The sequence below is a fragment of the Stegostoma tigrinum genome, chromosome 37, assembly GCF_030684315.1.
Source record: "Stegostoma tigrinum isolate sSteTig4 chromosome 37, sSteTig4.hap1, whole genome shotgun sequence".
NCBI classification, from domain to species: domain Eukaryota; kingdom Metazoa; phylum Chordata; class Chondrichthyes; order Orectolobiformes; family Stegostomatidae; genus Stegostoma; species Stegostoma tigrinum.
The window spans coordinates 1,688,649-1,711,762 of record NC_081390.1 but is presented as its reverse complement, the minus strand read 5'-3'; the positions used below and the strand labels follow the sequence as shown (position 1 = coordinate 1,711,762).

Here is a 23,114-nt window from a genome sequence, read left to right as displayed (position 1 = left end):
TGCTTGGTTTTTCAGCCCACTCCCCTCAGTTGGTTGCAACAAGTTTAATTTTAAAATGATTCCTTGCGTTTTGGCAATTCTTGTGGTCACCATTACTGATATAAGATGTCCAGATTTCAGAACGGAATTTGGATGTCATCAGTTGCCATGGTAGGATTTGAACTAGTTTCTCTCCACAACACAAGTCTGGGCCTCTGGTGTATTTATCCAGTGATGTCACCACTATGCTCCATCTAATTGTTTCTCCACAGAGTTATTTTCCAGTTGTTGTGCACTGAACCTCCCACTTGAGGGAACATTGGTTACCGCTACCCCAACGTTTCCTTCCTGATTTTGGACTAAATTTTTAAGCTGATTCAGTATGAAATCTAAACAGTTTTGTGCCAACAGTCTCCATGTTTATTTGACAATGTAGCATAACAAAGAGGAACAAACAGGGGATTGAAAATGAGTTTACTCAAATGGAGACAAAGGCAGCCATGTATGATTTGAAGAACCTGACTGCCCTACTTCTGCAGTGTCCAGGAGCATTGCAGGGTTACAGCGTGGCCAACAGACATGGGTGATGAATGGCTGATCCCATGTTTTCTGCAGGAAACGTTCAACCCAAAGATTCTGTAAAAATCTGAATTATAAAACCTCTGAATTTACCACAGCAACCTGATCCACACCAGCATCACACCATTTGGCATGTCAGTTCGAATGACAAATGTTATAATCCTTAAATACAAAACATTTGGGGAGTAGTAGTATTATGGTGAGTGTATTAATCCCGCAACCCATGTAACGTTCTGGGGATCAGGGTTCAAATCCTGCCATGGCAGAAGATGGAATTTGAATTCAATAAAAATCTTGAATTTAGGTTTAATGATGACCATAAAACCGATGTTGATTGTTGTAAATACCCATCTGTTCCCTAACTTCCTTCAGGGAAGGAAACTCCCATTCTTACCTGGACTGGCCTACACATAACTCCCAGGCCCATAGCAACGTGATTGACTCTTTAACCCGTGAAATAGGGATTCCAAGGGCAACAAATGCTCAAATTCCATAAAAGAGCAAGAAAAAGGAACAACTGTGATTGACTAACTCTATCACTGATGCATCTCAGAAGTATAAATCCCTTTGTGTTTCCTGACCACAGGCTTTCCATATTGTACCGTATAACAGAGAAACACTGGATAAACTACTGACAGAGTCACTGAGGAGAAACATGCCAGCTAATGGATTGCACATATTTGGAATTAACCAGTTAGAAGAGGATGATCTATCAACGAGTGAGTATTTGAAGTTATTCCCAGACCCCTGATGGCCCATGTGATCCGTTGGACTCTGGAAGTTGGATTCTAATGCCTCTGACCATGTGGGAATGGAATTGGGTGGGCTTTAAAAATAGTGGCCAGACCCAGTTCCGGAAGTCTCCCTCCCCCATTTCCACCCACCGGCTATTGTTAGTATCACAGGATGAGGGTCGGAGAAGTGAAGCCAGGTACAGAGGTCCCGGCCTTAATGGCTCATATAATTTACTGATTTACTTATTGATATAATTTACTGGCCTTTCTGACAACAAGCACGCTCAGTGAAAGAATAAAATTGAAAGACAGACCTGTAGGTCTGCTTCGAAAATGTTGGGAGGCCTAATGAGTATCAGCATGCTGATGAAGCCTTTATTATGCACACAGCTCAGCGAGATGAAGAGCTCCCGACCCTGCTTCACTTTGCAGCCATGTATGGTTTGAAGAACCTGACTGCCCTACTTCTGCAATGTCCAGGAGCATTGCAAGCTTACAGCGTGGCCAACAGACATGGCGATTATCCAAACAACATGGCAGAGAAGAATGGGTATGGAGACTTGCGGCAATTCATGGATGAGTATGTGGTAAGGATTGCTCTGTTCCTCAAACACAGTAAGTGGGTTTCACTCAGGTCAGGGTCAAGACTTTCTACCATGAACATGTTGTCAGAATATTTCAGTACAAAGCCCACCTAACAACAGTCCACTTTGTTTTGAATCACTACTACTATGCATTGGCCTCCTGCCCCACTCCCAATCAACACCATGTTTTGGAGTAGACACTAACAGCAAAGAAAAGGATTGTTCAGCCTGACATACCCATACTGGGACCAGTGAAACAGCAACAAAAACAGAAATTGCTGGAGAAACTCAGGAGGTCTGGGAAGAAATAAGAGTGAATTATTCTTCATCTGATCAATGGAACAGCAGCCACGCTTAGCCCCACATCTAGGTATTATGTCGATATTCCCATAATTTCCTCATCTGTAAGCCTTTATCAACCCATCTTTGGAAATTTTACTGGGGCAGAGTATAACGTGGAAGTCAGTGGCCCCAACCCTCACTGTAATGGTCAGTGATGGGAGTGCCAATCCTGGCTGGGATCAGCCATCGGTCCCAGCAAAATTTCCCTCCATCATAAGGTCAGAAGTGGGAATGTTCGCTGATGATTGCACAATGTTCAGCACCATTCGTGACTCCCCAAATACTATAGCAATCTGTGTTCAAATGCAGCAAGATCTGGACAATATCCAAGCATGAGCTGACAAATGGCAAGTGATATTCACGCCACACAAATGCCAGGCTCAGACCATTAACAATAAGAGACAATCTAACTACCACCCCTTGACATTCAATGGTGTTACCATCATTGAACCCCCCACTATTAACATGCTGAGGGTTATCATTGACCAGAAACTCAACTGAACTCACCACGTAAACATGGTGGCTACAAGAGCAGGTCGGAAGCTGGAAATACTGCAGCAAATAACTCATCTCCTGACTCCCCAAAGCCTCTCCACCATCTACAAGGCACAAGTCAAGAGTGTGATGGAATATTCCCCACTTGCCTGGATGAGTGCAGCCCCAACAACACTCAAGAAGCTTGACACCATCTAGGACAAAGCAGCCGCTTGATTGGCATCACATCCACAAGCATCCGTTCACTCCAAAACCAATTCTCAGTAGCAGCAGTGTGTACTACGTACAAGATGCACCACAGAAATTCATCAAAGGTCCTCAGACAGCACCGTCCAAACCCATGGCCCCTTGCATCCAGAAGGACAAGGGCAGCCAACATATGGGAACACCACCACGTTCAAATTCCCCTCAAAACCACTCACCATCCTGACGTGGAAATAATTCACTGTTCCTTCACTGTCTCTGGGTCAAAATCCTGAAATTCCCTCCCTAATGGGATTGTAGGTCAACTCAAATCAGGAGGACTGCAGTGGTTCCAGAAGGCAGCTTGCCACCACCTTCTCAAGGGCAACTAGGGACAGGCAATAAATGCTGGCCAGCCAGCGACGCCCACATTCCACAAATGAATAGAAGGAAAAAAAATGCCTTCAGGTGGAGTTTTTTGACCCCATGTCAGGAGGGAGGTCCCTCCTCTGGCAGCTGACAATCAAAACAGCCCCACTGAAGGAGAGAATAGCCTTTCGGGTCAGCCTGCAAAATCTCCAAAACATTTGAGTCTAGTTCTCCACAACCGGCCAAAATCTCTTTTGGGCAAGTTAATTGTGTAGCTCCAACTAAAGGGTTAATTGTGAACAGATGTGACAGGCCATATCCTTACCATGTGCAAGATGTGTGACTGAGCACAAGTTCATGCTTGATGGTAACAGTAGATAAAGGCAGTTTGAAACACTCAACTTTCACATTCGTTAAATGCATTAATTGGTCAGAGATGACCAGGAATTTGTCTGGTTAGAATGAGGTGCTAACGAATTGCAGTCATCATTATTCCCTGGATAAGGAAAAATGGCAGGATTTACATAGGGTAGAAGAAGGAAACAGTGAGTTTATTTTCTTTATAGATTTCTGAGCGAAATTATTAATTCATCATAAAAGATCCCATGATACTATCTGCTTCCACCACCATCCCTGGCAGTGTGTTCCAGACTCATACCACTCTCTGTATAAAAGCCTTGCCCCTGACATCACCTTTGAACTTTTCCCCTCTTACCTTAAATGCATGGCCCCTAGTTTTAGACAACTCAACTCTGGGGAAAAAGATACTGACAATCAACTCCATTTATACATCTCACAAACGTATAGATTTTTATCAAGTCTCCCCTCAGCCTCTCCAGAGAAAACAAACCGAGTTTTTCTCGCCTCTCCTTTTAGCTCATACCCTCTGATCCAGGCGGCATCCTGGGAAACCTCTTCTGCACCCTCTCCAAAGCCTCCACATCCTCCCTGTGATGTGATGACCAGTACTGAATGCAATACTCTAAATGTGGCATAACCAAAGTCTTATAAAGCTGCAGCATAACATTCTGACTGTTGTACTCAATTCCCTAACCAATAAAGTCAAGCATGTCATGCAACTTCTACCCTGTCTACTTGTGTGGCCATTTTCAGGGAGCAAGGAACTTGAACCCTAATGTCCCTCTGTACATCAATGCTGTTCAGGGTCCTGTCGGCAACTGTATAGTTTTCCTTAACATTTGAACTCCCAAAGTGCAGCACCTCAAACTTACCTGGATTAAACGCCGTCTGCCATTTCTCCACACAAATCTGCAACTGATCTATATCCCACAGTATCCTTTGACAACCTCCTACTCTATCCACAACTCCACCAAACTTTTTATTGTTTGCAAAATTACTAACCCATCCATCTACATGCTCATCTAAATCAATTGCCTATATCACAAACAGCAGACGTCCCAGTATGGATCCCTGCAGAACACCACTTGTCACAGACCTCCAGCCAGAAAAATAACTTTCCACCACTACCCTCTACTTCTGTGGGCAAGCCAATTCTGAATCCATGCAGCCAAGTAATGGTAGACCCCACGCATCATAACCTTCTAGATGAGCATGCAATGAGTGACTATGTTGAAAGCCTTACTAAAGTCCATGTAGACAACATCCACTGCTCTACCCTTATTGATCACCTTCATCACCTTGAAAAATTTAAGTTAGAAAGACATGAGTTGCCCAGGCAAAGCCATGCTGACTGTCCCTTTTCCAAATACGTGTAAATCCTATGCCTAAGAGTTCTCTCCAACAGCATTCCAAAAACTTAGATGAGACTCACCAGTCTATAGATTCCTGGATTATCCCTACTTCTCTTCTTTGACAGAAGAACAACAGCAGGTACTCACCAGTCCTCCGGGATCTCTCCAGTGGCTAGCGAGGATTCAAAGGTTGTCCTAGCTATCTTTTCTCTGACCTGTCTCAATAACATGGGTTACCACTGGGCCCTGGGGACTTATCCACCTTAATGCTCTTCAAGGGACACAACACCACTTCTTTCTGAGATAGTGGAAACTGCCGATACTAGAGAATCTGAGATAACAACGTGTGGAGCTGAATGAACACAGCAGGCCAAGCAGCATCTTAGGAGCAAGAAAGCTGATGTTTCGGGTCTGGACCCTTCTTCAGAAATGGGGCAAGGAAGGGTGTTCTGAAATAAATAGGGAGAGCTTTCCTGCTCTTCTGATGCTGTTTGGCCTGCCGTGTTCATCCTAAACCTCATGCCCCACTGACCCACCTGAACTAAACCTCAAGATTATGGAGAGGACAGAGTCCTCAATTTGAGGCATTTCTCACATCATCCTAAATTCAGAACTCTAACATTTCTTAACTATTCTCTGGCCTCAATCTTAGTAATGATGTTTTCACAGAAGGATTGAAATTAGAGCAGTGGAAGTGACCATTTGGTCCTTTTGCTGATTCTCTCTCCTATAACTCTATCAAAGAACAAAGAAAATTACAGCATAGGAATAGGCCCTTTGGCCTTCCAAGTCTGCACTGATCCAGATCCTCTATCTAAACCTGTCACCTATTTGCCAAGGATCTGTATCCCTCTGCTCCCTGCCCATTCATGTATCTGTCTAGATACATCATAAATGACGCTATCGTGCTCTCCTCTACCACCTCCACTGGCAACGTGTTCCAGGCACCCACCATCTCCTGGGTAAAGAACTTTCCACGCATATCTCCCTTAAACTTTTCCCCTCTCACCTTGAAATCGTAACCCCTAGTAACTGAGTCCCCTACTCTGAGAAAAAGCTTCTTGCTATCCACCCTGTCTATACCTTTCATTATTTTGTAGACCTCAATCAGGTCCCCCCTCAACCTCTGTCTTTCTAATGTAAATAATCCTCATCTACTCAACCTCTCTTCTTAGCTACCACCCTCCATATCCGGCAACATCCTGGTGAACCTCCTCTACACCCTCTCCAAAGCATCCACATCCTTTGGTAACGTGGCGACCAGAAATGTATGCAGTATTCCAAATGTGGTCGAGCCAAAGTCCTATACAACTGCAACATGACCTGCCAACTCTTGTACTCAATACCCCGTCCGATGAATGAAAGCATGCCGTGTGCCTTCTTGACCACTCTATCAACCTGCGTTGCCACCTTCAGGGTACAATGGACCTGAACACTCAGATCTCTCTGTGCATCAGTTTTCCCAAGGGCTTTTCCATTTACCGTATAGTTCACTCTTGAATTGGATCTTCCAAAATGCATCACTTTGCATTTGCCTGGATTGAACTCCATCTACCATTTCTCTGCCCAACTCTCCAATCTATGTTCTGCTGCGTTCTCTGACAGTCCTCCTCACTATCTGCCACTCCACCAATCTTAGTGTCATCTGCAAACTTGCTAATCAGACCATCTATACCTTCCTCCAGATCATTTATGTATATCACAAACAACAGTGGTCCCAACATACATCCCTGTGGAACACCACTGGTCACAGTTCTCCATTTTGAGAAACTCCCTTCCACTACAACTGTGTCTCCTGTTGCCCAGCCAGTTCTCTATCCATCTAGCTAGTACACCCTGGACCCCATGCAACTTCACTTTGTCATCAGCCTATCATGAGGAACCTTATCAAATGCCTTACTGAAGTCCATGTATATGACATCCACAGCCCTTCCCTCATCTATCAACACAAAGAATTCTATCAAGTCGGTAAGACATATCCTCCCATTCTTTCGTGTATACGTTTTCAAAGGTACGTTACATTCCCTTTAAAATGCAGTTGCAATCTGTACCTATAACAATGGACAATTCCACATCGACAAACCCTCAGCTCAAAACATTTCACCCCTTGATTTTTCAGGTAAGATTCCTTGGCCTGCACCTGCTACCTTCTCATTCACCAACACTCCCCCATTACTGGCTGCTCCTGCCTTGAAACCACTTCTACTCACCATTTTATTGCTTCTTCCCATTCACCAGGAAAGGCTAGACCCCACATCCACCCCAAAGTGGCTGTCTCCAACCACCAGCAATGAGTCCCTTTCACTCCCATGGACTCAATTGCTAACTTCTCATCTCTCCTCCCGGGCCTCCATTCCCCACTTTCAGAAGACCTATAATACAGTGCGCTCGGTAACCTCATGATAAGTGGTAGCGTTTGTGAAGATATTGGGAGAAATGGATAGGAAAGTGCCTTTGTAAAAAAAAAGCAGAGCGTACAGGGGCAGGCATTCAGGCTGGTGGAATATAAAACTTATTTTTCACTGGGACCAGTCCTGGGACTGACTGTTAGTCGTCGTTGACATTCATGAGATGAATAAGAATTTGAACAAGTAACTCTGTCAAAATTTGCCGGAGTTTTGGGGAACTGGGGCATATAGCTAACAGTAAAGTAATGTGGAACAGTAATGATCTAAACGGCAAAGAACATGCACAGGACAACAAAAAAGGAGGAGTAATGGCTCTAGAGATAATGGGAACTGCAGATGCTGGAGAATCCAAGATAACAAAGTGTGAAGCTGGATGAACACAGCAGGCCAAGCAGCATCTCAGGAGCACAAAAGCTGACGTTTTGGGCCTCGACCCTTCATCAGAATCCTCTCTGTGATGCCAGTCTTAGCCAATTTGATTCACTCTCTGTGATATCAAAAAATTGCCAAAGCCATTAGATATTGCAAAAACTATGGATTCTGACAACATTCTGGCAATAGCGCTGAATACGTGTGCTCCGTAACTCGTCACATACCTCCTAACCAAGCTGTTCCAGTACTGTTACAATACTGGCATCTACCCAACAATATGGACAATTGCCGAGGTATGTCCTTTCCACAAAAATCAGAACAAATCCAATCCGATGAATTACTGCCCTATCAGTCTCCTCTCAATCATCAGTAAAGTGATGGGAGGTGTCACTAAAAGCGCTATCAAGCAGCACCCGCTCAGCAATAACCTGCTCAGTTACGCCGAGTTTGGGTTCCACCAGGGCCACTCAGCTCCTGACCTCATTATAGCCGTAGCCCAAACATGGACAAGGAGCTAAATTTCAGAGGTGAGGTGAAAGTAACAGTCCTTCACATCAAGGCCACAGTTGACCGTGCAAGCATCAAGGAACCTTAGTAAAACCAGGGTCAGTGGGAATCAGGGGGAAGAGTGGGAATCAGGGGGAAGACTCTCCTCTGGTTGGAGTTATACCTGACGCATTGGAAAATGGTGAACAAAAACAGAAATTTCAAGAAAAGCTCAGCAGATCTGGCAGCATCTGTGAAGAAAAAAATCAGAGTTAACGTTTCAGGTTTCTTCCTCAAGAAAATGATCGTGGTTGTTGGAGGTCAGTCATCTCAGCTCCAGGACATCTCTGCAGGAGTTCCTCAGGGTGCTGTCCTTTGCTACCCACTCCCGATCAACACCATGTTTTTGAATAGACATTAACAGCAAAGAAAAGGATTGTTCAGCCTGACATACCCATACTGGGACCAGCGAAACAGCAACAAAAACAGAAATTGCTGGAGAAACTCAGGAGGTCTGGGAAGAAATAAGAGTGAATTATTCTTAATCTGATCAATGGAACAGCAGCCACGCTTAGCCCTACTTCTGCGTATTGTATTGATATTCCTGAAATTTCCTCATCTGTGAGCTTTTATCAACCTGCTTTTGGAAATTTTTGCTGGGGCAGAGTATTACATGGAGGTCAGTGGTCCCGGCCCCCACTGTAAAGGTCAGTAGTGGGAGTGCCAATCCTGGCTGGGATCAGCCATCGGTCCGAGCAAAACTGGAATCAGTGGGTTTCAGGGGGTAGTGTCCTTGGCCCAACCACCTTCAGCTGTTTCATCAGTGACCTTCCCTCCATCATAAGGTCAGAAGTGGGGATGTTCAGTACCATTTGTGACTCCTCAGATACTGCATTAGTCTTTGTCAATATTCAGCAAGTTCTGCACAGGCATTATTGGAGGTCATTGCTCTGGTTGACTGGTCACTGAATTGGTGGTAATCCAAGGCCAGCATAAAAGATCCATAAATTACAGCTCAGCTCAAATGGTAATCATCCACGATCCGACCACAATCACAATAAGCGGAATATGAGTTGCTGTTCCTGCAACCTTCGGGTGGCATCTTTGTGGCACTGCAGGAGGCCAATGATGGACATGTTGTCTGAAGAATGGGAGGGGGAGTTAAAATGGTTCGCAACTGGGAGGTGCAGTTGCTTATTGTGAACTGGTTCGAACTGGTGTACCAGTGCGAACAGCAACTCATATTCCGCTTGGGAACCCTGCAGCCCAATGGTATCAATGTGGACTTCACCAGCTTCAAAATCTCCCCTTCCCCCACCGCATCCCAAAACCAGCCCAGTTCGTCCCCTCCCCCTACTGCATCACACAACCAGCCCAGCTCATCCCCTGCCCCCACTGCATCCCAAAAACAGCCCAGCCTGTCTCTGCCTCCCTAACCTGTTCTTCCTCTCACCCATCCCTTCCTCCGACCTCAAGCCGCACCTCCATTTCCTACCTACTAACCTCATTCCACCTCCTTGACCTGTCCGTCTTCCCTGGACTGACCTATCCCCTCCCTACCTCCCCACCTATACTCTCCTCTCCACCTACCTTCTTTTCTCCATCTTCGGTCCGCCTCCCCCTCTCTCCCTATTTATTCCAGAACCCTCTCCCCATCCCCCTCTCTGATGAAGGGTCTAGGCCCGAAACGTCAGCTTTTGTGCTCCTGAGATGCTGCTTGGCCTGCTGCGTTCATCCAGCTTCACACTTTGCTATCACAGAAAGAATATTTCCCTGGGTGAACCAGGGAACACAGTCTCAGAAGAACAGGCAAATCATTTAAGATTGAAACATGGAGGAACATTATCACTCTGCAGATGGTGAATCTTTGCAATTCTTTATCCCAGAGCACTGCGGAAATTCAATCATCCAGTAATTTCAAGAGATGGATTAATAGGTATCTAAACACTAATGGCATCAAGCAATATTGGGAGAGCATGGGAATATGGTTTTGAAGTAGATGTTCAGCCGTGGTCGAGAATTATAGAGCAGGCTTGAGAGGCTGAGTTTCTGCTCCTCTGTTCCTATACCTCATGTAAAACGTTGTGATAATTACCAAATCAAAACGATCATGGTTTTTTAATGTCTCTGAAAGTGCTGTGCCCACTCAGGATTGCTCCTGTGACAATGCCATACTCTCCCAGTGCTGCTCCCGACAATGATGTTCTGCCACCGATGGTACTGCGCTGCCCTGTATCGGTGCTGTACTCTCTCAGTGCTGCCCCAACAGTGGGGTACTGTCCCAGTGCCAGCCCCTGACAGTGGTGTACTGTCCCAGTGCCAGCCCCTGACAGTGGTGTACTGTCCCAGTGCCAGCCCCTGACAATGGTGTACTGTCCCAGTGCCAGCCCCTGACAGTGCTATACTGTCCCAGTGCCAGCCCCTGACAGTGCAGTGCTGCCCACTGACAGCGCTATGCCCTCCCAGTGCCCTCCCCTGACAGTGGTGTACTCCCTAAGTGATCATTATCCACTCCTTTATCTGTCCAACCGTTCTCTGTCTTTGGGCTCTATCTCCACCTATCATTTATTCCTTACCCATTCCCCTCCACCCTATCTTCTGCGTAAAAACCAACCTTTTCCGAGGTAACATCAATTCTGAGTAAGGATCACTGGACCCAAAATGTTAACTCTGATTTCTGTTCACCAAAGCTGAGCTTTTCCAGCAATTTCTGTTTTGTTTCTGATATCTATTATCCACAGTTCATTCGTTTTTTAAAATTCTGATGCCAACCTGATTTGGCCCTTAAGTGGATCTTTCGTGTCTCTAAATGGCTCCAGTCTCTGAGAATGGTCCCTGGAAGCAGAGATACTTTGAGGGCCCTTTGCTGACTCCACTCCCCCTAATGTTCCTGGCCATCGCCCATGCCACCTCTCACTTCAACTACGAGCGTTGTTTTTGAGTCCCCCCTCTCTTTGGAGATTCTTGCTGATTGTCTCATTTGCTCCTTTTAGGAGACAGCTGACATGTTGAAGACTCACCTCAAAGAGGAGCTGTGCGGTGACATTGAAGGGGAAGGGAATGAAGATCTGTATGAGTCCATGGCAATTGTGTCCAAAGATATCTTGATGAAATGCACCTTGAACCCCGGCTGTGATGAGGACATCTATGAGTCAATGATGGAAATACTGCCTCCGACAGGGATTATGGACAGCACCTGTGAGTCAGAGTGAAAACACACATTGAGCAAATGGGTGCCTGGGATAAAACTGGGCCCCTGGCATGCCAGAGATTCCAGGATTAATTCCTGACCCATTCCAACTGAACCATAGAATGCAAAGCAATCGATGTGCAAAATAAATGCCATCATATAAAGCAGTAACACTCTCCACATAGCACACTGGCTGCTGCAGACAATTATAAAAATAAGCTGTTTTTCTTCTGTGTAATTCTAGCAGTGCAGCACAAAGAGACAATTTAAATATTTGTGCTTTCTGTAACAAAATCTATATTAAAGATCTAAATTGATGGATAAGCCAGTCAGCGGTAAGAGATTGTATTGTGGCCATAAAGGGTTTCAATTTGACTTGGAGGATAATAATTCAATAAACTTTGCTTGTAGATGAGCCAATGTCAAACCTGATGGCAACAGCCCATGCATCTACTCGAGTTCCAGATCCTTTTGGCACCACAACCGATTGCATACTAAGGAAATTCCTGCAAGGTGGGCATGTTTTATTGCTTCAGTTCCTTTCCTGGTAGCTGCAACGAAAATTGTCTCCACTGAGCCTAAAGAATAGGCCAATTCTGCCTTGAAAGATGCCACTGTCTCAAATAGCCTTGTCTTTATCCAGTCATGAAGAGGATGGGGAAACTCTGGCTGGTGTCCAGCAACACTATCTTTGGCTGGTACTCTGGATGGGTTGGGGCCAATTCTCCCACACAGATCTGGGATCTTCCTAGCCTGAGTGACACCACCCAATACAGCGTTGTATTAAACCAGGGAGTTTGGCCCCAGATTCTGAGGCGTAATTTAGGGTGTGTTTGATATTGCAGGGAATGAGTCTGTGGACCATGATGGTCCTGGTGAAATGGAAGCGGCGGACATTTATGATACCGTGCCAGATGATGACTATCGTCAAGAGACTACAAGCAGACCTCCACTCCCTGTCCCTCGCCAACACACTGTTCCTAATGTCGATGATATGAAGCCCTACATTTCCAAAGGTGAGGAGAATTCTCTTCTTGAAAGGCAGGATAGTGGGAGTCAGGAACAGTTGAAAAAATTCATCCAGTCCGTCTTAACTCTTGAACATAGGGCCTGGCCAGCAGCAGTGTGGTTGATCAAGATGCCTGATGTACGTTTGGCCGCAGCTGTTAATTGTTATAGTGCGGTGGCTGGAGATATTGAGCATATCTCCTCAAACTCTGTCCTTAGGTTACAAATCATACCCATTAAAACAGGGCAACAATTTTATAGGAATACTACAGCTTTCGCCTTCTGATTCAGCTTAGAACATAAGTTGACACTAGGTCTCTAGTCTTTCTGCAGTGCTTCAAGGGTCTTCTAATTTTAACAGCAGGATAGTTTCACTCAAAACCATCTTGCACATCCTGATCATAGAAGGCTGTTACTTTTAACTCTTTCACATCCACAACTCTGAACATGATCAATTACAACATTACATACTTATTGGCCAAGGTTAGGTGGGACCTTATTGCTAACTGGTGGCATGGCGGCTCAGTGGTTAACATTGCTGCCTCACAGCACCAGGGACCTGGGTTCAATTCCTTGGGCAACTGTCTGAGTGGGTTTCCTCCAGGTCCTCTGGTTCCCACCCCCCACCCCACAGTCCAAAGATGTACAGGTTAGATGGATTGCCCATAGTGTTCAAGGATGTGTAGATTAGATGGGTTATAGGGGGATGGGTCGAGGTGGGATGCTCTGAGGGTCAGTGTGGATTTGTTGAGCCAAAGGGCCTGTTTCCACACTGGAGGGATTCAATGATGATAGTTGGTTTAAGGTACACATTCTGATTCTGTAATTGGCTCTTAAGGGTCATGGACGTTGAAATCACTTCCTACTATCTCCTGACTGATTCCTTAAGTTATCAATTATCCATGGCCCCATAAACTTCACTGTCATCTGTTTATTATCACTTTGTGACTTTTGGCTAAGATAGGATAGATTGAAATGTTCTTTGTTAGGGAAAAGGGAGGATCATACAACCAGGATCCAATATGAATATTCTTGAGTTCATGTCTCAATTCTCATTTACTTAGCAATGTTCCTGGTAAATCAGATTTTCGACTGGCCATTCTGTTAGCTGATGTTTGTGACTGTTTCTGCTGTGTTTCAATGCTTGGAAAGAGCTTACATTACTATGGAACATAAGGACAAGAAACACAAGCAACTCCTTCAGCCTTCTTCACCATTTAATCTTATCACGGTTGATCTCATCTTGACCTCAACTTCACTTTCTACCCACTCCCTGTAATCCTTCAACCCATTACTAGTTAAAAATCTGACTATCTCCTCCTTAAATTCATTCAGTGTCTCTGTGTCCATCGCACTCTGGAGTAATGAATCGCACAGATTTATAGGCCCTTTGAGAGAAGTAGTTTCTCCTCATCTCTGTTTCTAATCTGCCACCCCTCATCCTAAAACTATGGCCACTCTTCCAAAATTGTTTTCCCTTTGTGGGACATCCTTTCTACTTCTTCTTTGTCAACTCCTTTAGCATCTTATATGCTACAGTCAGATCTCCCCTCATCCTCCTAATGCTTCACAAGTATAGGCCTAAACTCCTCAATCACTCCTCATAAGACAAGACTTTCACCTCTTGAATGACCTTTTATTTAAAGGCAAAAGATGTAATATAAAAAGCTTCCTTATAACTTCAAAACCACAGGAAAAAACCTAGTGCAGAAGATCACAAAATACAATAACGAATTGTACAGGATGTGAAATATTCTTCCATATAAAGTCTCAATAATTATACAGTTACGTAGTTCACTCTCTAACACAAGGGTTACATCTCGTCCAAATATTTGCTTTGGCTATCCAGAATTGTATCACTTCTAAAGCAAGTTAGAATGCAGCATTTGAGAAACACAGTCACGGTTACAATGATTTGGGAGTATATCAAATTTGTCTTCTTTGGCTTTGAAGATTGCATGTTCTTTGAACTGGGAAATGAAATGGGAATGAACTAGACAGGGGTCCCTCAGCCTTGCATCTGTAACTCAAAACATTGGAGTACTGTCTTAGAGAAACTCAGCAGGTCTGGCAACATCTATGGAGAGAAAAAGCAGAGTTAAGATTCTGGGTCTGGTGATCTTTCTGAAAGCCTTGTTCTGAAGAAAGGTCATTGTCCCTTGGCCTTTTACGCTTGAAGAGGCTGACATCTGTAGAATGTAGATTTCCCCCTGGCCTCCTGGATGTGGAAAATGATCTGATTGACACAAGATCCAATGTCACCAGGTAGGATCTCACTTAATTTTCTGGAAGGCTGAGTATGGTCAAATAAATCCAAAATCGGTAGATTTTTAAAGAATCTGTTAAAATATCCTGAGATTCATAGAGACCAGCAGCTTAACTAGAAGCCTAGAAAACATTTTCAGCCTTTTTGAATTAAAAAGTTTAATGAATGTAATTTAATCATTTGCCTGAAATCCTATCTGAATATTTTAAGTTTAAACAATATTATTTGAGTTTTGGCTTATTGTTAATTACTCCCTTCAAATAATTTGCTTGGTCCATATATTGGAATCCTAATTGTTAATTTTGTCAGTTTTTTATTTGGGAGTAGACTGCTTTCACAATAACTAAATATGCCATTGAACATAATTCCAAATATACTACTTGCTATCACATTGTACTCTTTTACGTTTCTAAAAGGAATTAAGATTCTTTCATTGCAACAAAGTTACAAATATTTTTGCAGATTACTTTCTTCAGTTCAATGTCATTACCGAGTGCCGGAGTGTACTGATTCTTTCCTACGGAGCTTTATGACGATATTATATTTTGTCCACCTTGCCGCAGTCATATAATTACTTGCATAGTAGATTATGATCCTCATCCCTTTTTGAGTGAATCCCAGATTAGAAGTATCTCTCGTGATTCCCCTCGACTTTTGATTGAGAAAATTATCCTAAACACATGAAATTACTGGAGTGGGTGTAAATGATCAACCACTTCCCAAAGGACAAGAGCCACTGAGCATATTAGCATCATCTGGATAGCTTTTTTAACGTGCATAAAACATTATAACACCCTAAGTATTATTACAATCTGGTCTACACCTTCAGAAATGTACTCTGGAGTACAGAGTTGGGTTTTCACATCAGCTACACAAAAGACGATAAGTGAAGCAATATAAATTCTAAAATATGTAGTAGTTTACTGAAGAATGAGGTATGCAATTCAACTCAGATAGAAGTAGTAATCACAATGTTAAGTTCTATTCAAAGAGAAAATTATATCTTGTTTTTAATGGGGAATTAGTTTGAAATTTTAGTAGGATAACCATCAGTTAATGAGGTAGCATTTGACTTAATTCTTAGAGGAAACTTGATAGCTTTAAATTGAGGGGTGAAAGATATGGGACAGATGTCAGAGGTAGTTTCTTTACTCAGAGAGTAGTAAGGGAATGGAACGCTTTGCCTGCAATGGTAGTAGATTTGCCAACTTTAGGTACATTTAAGTCATCATTGGATAAGCATATGGACGTACATGGAATAGTGTAGGTTAGATGGGCTTGAGATTGGTATGACAGGTCGGCACAACATCGAGGGCCGAAGGGCCTGTACTGTGCTGTAATGTTCTATGTTCTATGTTCTATGTTCTATGTTCCCCTAAACATTAGCTCTGTTTTCTGATCCAAGCTTGCTTCCAGATCTATTGAATTTCTTCAGCAATTTCTGATTTTGCTTCAAATTTCCGTGATCTGCAGCTCTTTGGCAAGTTACTGCCTTCACTCTGTTCACTTTCCCATGGATCTTTTCTTTCAGGTGAAGCTAAGCGTGTTGGTAAAGTAATACAACCTACATTAGCTACTGCCAAGAATAATAGAATCCTACATTTTAATTATAATCACACTATTAAGCTAAACAAAGTCAATGACAAAATGTTAGTTTCCCCACTGATCCTAGAGTGCTCCACTAGTCACAGCTTACCAATGTGAAAAAGACACATTTATTCCGAGATTTTGTTTTCTGCCTATTAACCAATAATTACACTATGTCTGCACATCACCACCTATCCCATGAGCTTTCATTTTTCTACCCAGCGTCTGGTGGAGAACAGGTCAACGGAGCGGGATGAGGTTAGTAGGTAGGAAATGGAGGTGCGGCTTGAGGTGGGAGGAGGGGATAGTTGAGAGGAAGAACAGGTTAGGAAGCGGGGACGAACTGGACTGGTTTTGGGATGCAGTGGGGGAAGGGGAGATTTTGAAGCTCCACTTCCCCCCCGCCGCAGTGGCCGAGAACGCCCTCGACCATGTCTCCCGCATTTCCTGCAACTCATCCCTCACACCCCGTCCCCATAATAACCGCCAAAAGAGAATCCCCCTCGTCCTCACATACAACCCCACCAACATCTGGATACAACACGTCATCCTCCGACACTTCCGCCACTGCAATCCGACCCCACCACCAAAGACATTTTTCCATCTCCACCCTTGCCTGCGTTCTAGAGAGACCACTCTCTCTGCGACTCCCTTGTCCGATCCACACTCCCCTCCAACCCCAGCACACCCAGCACCTTCCCCTGCAACCACAGGAAGTGCTACACTTGCCCCCACACCTCCTCCCTCACCCCTATCCCAGGCCCCAAGAAGACCTTCCACATCAAACAGATGTTTACGTGCACATCCGCCAATGTGGTATAATGTATCCACTGTACCCGATGTGGCTTCCTCTACATTGGGGAAACCAAGCGGAGGCTTGGGGACCGCTTTGCAGAACACCTCCGCTCGGTTCGCAACAAACAACTGCACTTGCCAGTCGCGAACCATTTTAACTCCCCCTCCCATTCTTCGGATGACATGTCCATCATGGGCCTCCTGCAGTGCCACAATGATGCCACTCGAAGGTTGCAGGAACAGCAACTGATATTCCGCTTGGGAACCCTGCAGCCCAATGGTATCAATGTGGATTTCACAAGCTTCAAAATCTCCCCTCCCCCCACTACATCCCAAAACCAGTCCAGCTCGTCCCCGCCTCCCTAACCTGTTCTTCCTGTCACCTATCCCCTCCTCCCATCTCAAACCACACCTCCATTTCCTACCTACTAACCTCATCCTGCCCCCTTGACCTATCCGTCCTCCCCGGACTGACCTGTCCCCTCCGTACCGCCCCATTTACCTCTACAGGCTCCATCGCCACCTCTTTAACTCGTCTGTCTCCTCTCCACTTATCTTCTCTTCTATCCATCTTCTATTTGCCCCCCCCTCTCTCCCTATTTATTTCAGAACCCTCTCCCCATCCCCCTTTTCTGATGAAGGGTCTAGGCCCGAAACGTCAGCTTTTGTGCTGCTTGGCCTGCTGTGTTCATTCAGCTCCACACTTTGTTATCTCAGATTCTCCAGCATCTGCAGTTCCCATTATCTCTGATACAAGGTTCATCAGGCATGATTTCCCATTCACAGTACCATGCTGATGATGCCCAGTCAAATTATTATCATCATTGTGTCTACTTATCACATCTTTTAAGATGGATTGTAGCATTTTCCTTACTTTTTAAAAACTCATTCATGAGATGTAAGTGTTGCTGACTGTGGTGACATTTATTGTCCATCCCAAGTTGCCTTTGAGAAGGTGCTGGTGAACTGACCACTGAACCACTGCAGTCCATGTGAAGTAAGTTTGGCCCACAATGAAATTAGGGAGGGAGTTCCGAGTTTTTGACCCAGAGCCAGTGAGGGAATGGTAATATATTTCCAAGTCAGGATTTGAGTGGCTGGGAGAGGAACTTGCAGGGGGTGGTGTTCCCATGTATCAGCTGCCCTTGTCCTTTTAGATGAAAGTGGCTCTGGTTTTGGACAGTGCTGTCTAAGGAACCTCGGTGAATTTCTGCAGTATACCTTGTAAATGGCGCAGACTACTGCTACTGAGTGTTGGTGCTGGAACGAGTGAATGTTTGTGGATGTGGCGCCAGTCAAGCGGCTGCTTTATCCTGAACGGTGTCAAGCTTCTTGAATGTTGTTGGAGCTGCACCCATCCAGGCAAGTGGGGAGTATTCCATCACACTCCTGACCTGTGGCCTTGTAGATGGTGGACAGGCAGGAGGTGGGTTATTGCTGCAGGATTCCTAACTTCAGACCTGCTCTGTAACCACAGTATTTTATATGGCTTGTCTAGTACAGGTTCTGGTCACTGATGTTCAGCTAACCAGACAGTAATTTCCAGGTTGTTCCCTCCCTCCTTTTTCAAATGATTGGATTACATTTGCAGCGAATGAATCTGTTGGCACTGTTCCAGAATCCATAGAATATTAGAAGGCGACAGCCAATGCATCCACTATTTTCATGGCGTCCTCTTCAGTATGCTGGAATGTAGATTATCTGACCCTGGGGGTTTATCAGCTTTCAGTGTCACTAATTTCACCAGTGCTGTTTTTTCACTAATACTAATGTCCTTCTATTCCTCCTTCCTAAAACACTCTGCTTCCCTAGCATTTTTGTGAAGATTTTACTGTCATCTTCTGCAATGACAGAGTAGAAGTTGAGACTGGAACACTTGTTTGTTACAAGGGGAATGGAATATAAACATGGACAAGTTTTCCTGCAGCTGTACAGACCCTTGATGAGACCACATCTGGAACACTGTGCACAGTTTTGGACTCCTTATTTGAAAAAAATATATAATTGTTTAAGAGGTAAATCAGAGAAAGCTCATTCAATTCTGTCCAGGGATGAAGGACTTTCCTTGTGAAGAACGTTTAGACACGTTGCCCCTTCACCCACTGGAGGTCTTACAGGGACTATACAGAGTCGATTTTGGGAGGATGTGAATTAAAAGAGGACACGTAAGGATATTAAGAAAGAGAGGTTTCCTGCTCCTCTGATGCTGCTTGGCCTGCTGTGTTCATCCAGCTCCACACCTTGTTATCTCTGTTAAAGTATGGAATTCTCTTCCCTAGAAATCAGTGGTGGCTCAGTTATTGAAACAAATTAGAAATTGCTGGAGAAACTTGGCAGGTCTAGCCGCATCTGTGGAGGGAAAGCAGAGCCAAGGTTTCAGAAACGTGAAGTCTACTTTCTCCCCAAAGATGCTGCCTGACCCACTGAGTTTATCTAGCAACTTCTGTTTTAGTGCCAGATTTCCAGCATCCACAGCTCCTTGCTTTTTCCTCAGTTATTGAGTTTATTAAAGATGAAGGTGGATATATTTTTAACAGACAAGTAGGTCGAGGGTGAAGGGGCAGATAGGTAAGATGTGCTGAGCACAAAACTAGACCATTTGCGACGTCTTTGAATGGTGAAACAGGCTTGAAGGGCCAAATGATCTATTCTTGCTTCTATGTTCCACTTTCCGGACTCCCCTGCCCACTCCCCAATAATCTTTGACTCCTTTTCCAATCAAAAATCTAACTCAGCCCTAAATATATTCAATGACTCACCCTCCATTGCTCTCTGGGCACAAGAATCCCAAAACTTTATGAATCATGGAGAGAAGTAATTCCTCTTTATCTATCTAATAATTTGTGAAACTTTGCCCTAGACTCCCCCAAGAAGGGAAATGTGCCTTCTCAGCATCCATCCTGTCAACCATCCTCAAAATCCCCTGTTTCAACATCTCAATCTTCTAAACTCCAGTCAAACTTATTCAATCTTACCTCATTAGCCAAAACCCTTTATCTCAGGAATCAGTGAAGTGAACCTTCTTTGATCTGCCTTGATTGTATGTAAGTCCCTTTTTAAGTAAGAATCTAAAATAGTAGTCTATATTCTCAGTGTGGTCTCACCAATGGCCTACACATTTGCAGCCTCCAACTTGTATAGAAACCAAAAGAAATTCACATGCTGTGAATCAGGAACAAAAACAGAAATTGCATAGAAAAGCTCAGCAGGTTTGGCAGCATCTGTGAAGAAAAAGTCAGAGTTAATGTTTTGGGTCCGGTGACCCTTCCTTAGAACTGATGGTAGCTGGAAAATGTTAGTTTATGTACAGAAAATAGGGAGGGGTTTGGGGTAGGGTGTAAATGATATGGTAGAGCCCGAAGAGAGAGAAGAGCAGTCGGAAGTGTGGGAGATGGATCGGACCCAGTTGAGAGCATTGTATGTATGAACATTGTACGTTCAGATGAGGCCACCTTCAACGAGAGAGCCGCCGAAATGTCCACCTTCTTCCTCAACTGAGGATTCCCAGCTCCATGGTCGACAGGGCCCTCAACCAGGTCCGACCCATCTCCCGCACTTCTGCCCTCACCCTCTGTCTTCCCACCCGCAACAGCAATAGGGTTGCCCTTGCCTTTACCTACCATCCCACCAGCATCCACATCCAGAAGATCATCAGATGCCATTTCCGCAGCCTCTAGTGAGGTGCCACCACCAGACACACATTCCCCTCCCCTCCTTTGTCCACCATCTGCAGGGATCACTTCACCTGCACTCCCCAGAATCTAGTCTACTGCATTCACTGCTCACAGCGTGGTCTCCTCTACACTGGGGAAACAAAGCATAGACTGGGTGACTGCTTCACAGAACATCTACATTCTGCTTGCAAAAAAGACCCCAAGCTATCTGTTGCCTGTCACTTTAACACATCACCCTGTTCCCTGGCCAACATCTCTGTCTCTGGCTTGCTGCAGTGTTCCACTGAAGCTCAATGTAAGCTGGAGGAACACCACCTCATTTTCCACTTGGGGACCCTACAGCCCTCCAGAAATCAATATCGAGTTCAATAATTTTAGGGCCTAAACTGTTTCTTGTCCCTGCCCCCTACCAGGCCTTGTTACCACATAGCATGCCTTTACACATTACTTAGTCACTAACAGTTCGTATTAACAACTATTCACCCTCTAGCCAGATCATTATCAACTCCCTTGTCTATCAAACTGCTGTTCTCTCTCTTCGGGTTCTATCCTATCATTTACACTCTACCCCATCCGTCTCCCTATTTTCTGCATATAAGCCGATGTTTTCCCAGCTACTATCAGTTCCGACAGAGGGTCACAGGACCCGAAATGTTAACCCAACTTTTATACTTCATCTCCTTTAAAATAAAGGCTAACATTCCACTTGTTAATCACTTTCTAAACCTACATATTAACTTTGTGTGATTCACGTATAAGGATCCCCTAATCTCTCTGTACCTCACCATTATGTAGTCTCTCACTATGTAAAATTGCTTGTTTTTCCCGCCAAAAACCTCTCAATGTTCAACAATTGCCTCTTTATCTTATGTGCACTGCCATTTTAGTTGTTATTCTCTGATTCCTTCTTCTTCCAATTTCAACCTCTCACCAGTTTACCATGATCTTTGCCTTTCTGATCTAAAAGACTTGCATCGGGTCACAGTGAAATCTCCCCTGTTCCTGTGAGAGATCCCCCTAGCCTTGCTCCATATGACCCATATTGACTTTGGTTCATTCCTCAGTCTCTTTTCCAGGTTTTTCAACAGCAACAATCACTGTTCACAAAGGATTCAGTGCCAACAGATATCACCAAACCTGTTCTCACTGCAACGAAGTGTGGAGGTGGATGAACACAGCAGGCCAAGCAGCATCTCAGGAGCACAAAAGCTGACGTTTCGGGCCTAGATCCTTCTGATGAAGACTCTCTGATGAAGGGTCTAGGCCCAAAACGTCAGCTTTTGTGCCCCTGAGATGCTGTTTGGCCTGCTGTGTTCATCCAGCTCCACACTTTGTTATCTTAGATTCTCCAGCATCTGCGCTTCCCATTATCACTCACTGCAACCAACATGTTCTTACAAGTCCCCAGGGTTTGATTGCTACGAGTTCACTTAATGCTTTCCAGACTTGTCAAGGTACGCGTGTGTCAATGCATCACTCTGCTCCACTCTAATTCTTGGCTTTAATTATCTGATCTTTAGAGTCTTTAGATTTTATAGCTCAGAGGCATTAAGCCCATCACCCAAATGCCAGCTCCCTTGAGAGGGAAGCATCAGTTCCAGTTCTGTTTCTTTCCTGTTGCCCTGCAGGATTCTCTCCTTCAAGTATTTATCCAATCCCTTTACTAACAAATCTACTTCCACTGCCCTAAGAGGGAGTACCTTGCAGATCACAACTTGCAATGTAAAAACCTCATTGCCATTCTGGTTCTTTTGCCAATTATCTTTAATATCATGTCCTTCCAGTTACTGACCATTATGCCAATGAAACCACTTCCACCGTTATGTTTCTAAGAACCTGAATGGAAAAATGTACGTCAACATCTGTGTGACAACATGACCACCTGACAGGGCAGCTACTTCCCTTTCTCATTCTGAAGGGACTTTTGTAATGCTTCCGCCTTAATTTATGAGCGACAGGTTTATTTCAGTGAAATATCACACATTGCTACAATTTCCTGTTTCCGAAAGATGTTTGGTTTGTTTTGACCACACCAGGGAGTGTAGGTGCTAAAGGACAAGCTCAATGATCCTTGGCCAGGGGTACAGTACAGCAATATGGTTGGCCTATTTTAGCAGTGACTATTTTTAACTTGGTTTTGTTTTTACATTGCATCACACTTCAAGAGCAGTTAGCACTTTTAAAGCAGAGACTTTTGGTCAGAGAAATCAGCTCTAAGGGCCATTCATTCCTATGATAGCCGTCTGAAGGAGATATGTGACCAGTCTCACTTCCCACCTCCTTCCCCATAACCCTGTCAATTCTCCCTTTCAAGCATTAATCCACTTCCCTTTTGAAAGCTATCATTAAAT

At 44.3% G+C, this 23,114-nt stretch overlaps 1 protein-coding gene across 3 annotated transcripts in view; it reads left to right on the top strand.

Moving 5' to 3' along the window:
- Positions 1-23,114, top strand: part of pik3ap1 (phosphoinositide-3-kinase adaptor protein 1) — a 108,798-nt gene that overhangs the window by 62,001 nt on the left and 23,683 nt on the right. For all 3 annotated transcript variants that reach the window (XM_048563574.2, XM_048563573.2, XM_048563572.2), the window contains 5 exons: positions 1,145-1,277; positions 1,683-1,879; positions 11,237-11,441; positions 11,845-11,946; positions 12,279-12,449. In XM_048563574.2, coding sequence (XP_048419531.1) covers positions 1,145-1,277; positions 1,683-1,879; positions 11,237-11,441; positions 11,845-11,946; positions 12,279-12,449 — 808 coding nt within the window. The remainder of the gene's footprint in view (positions 1-1,144; positions 1,278-1,682; positions 1,880-11,236; positions 11,442-11,844; positions 11,947-12,278; positions 12,450-23,114) is intronic.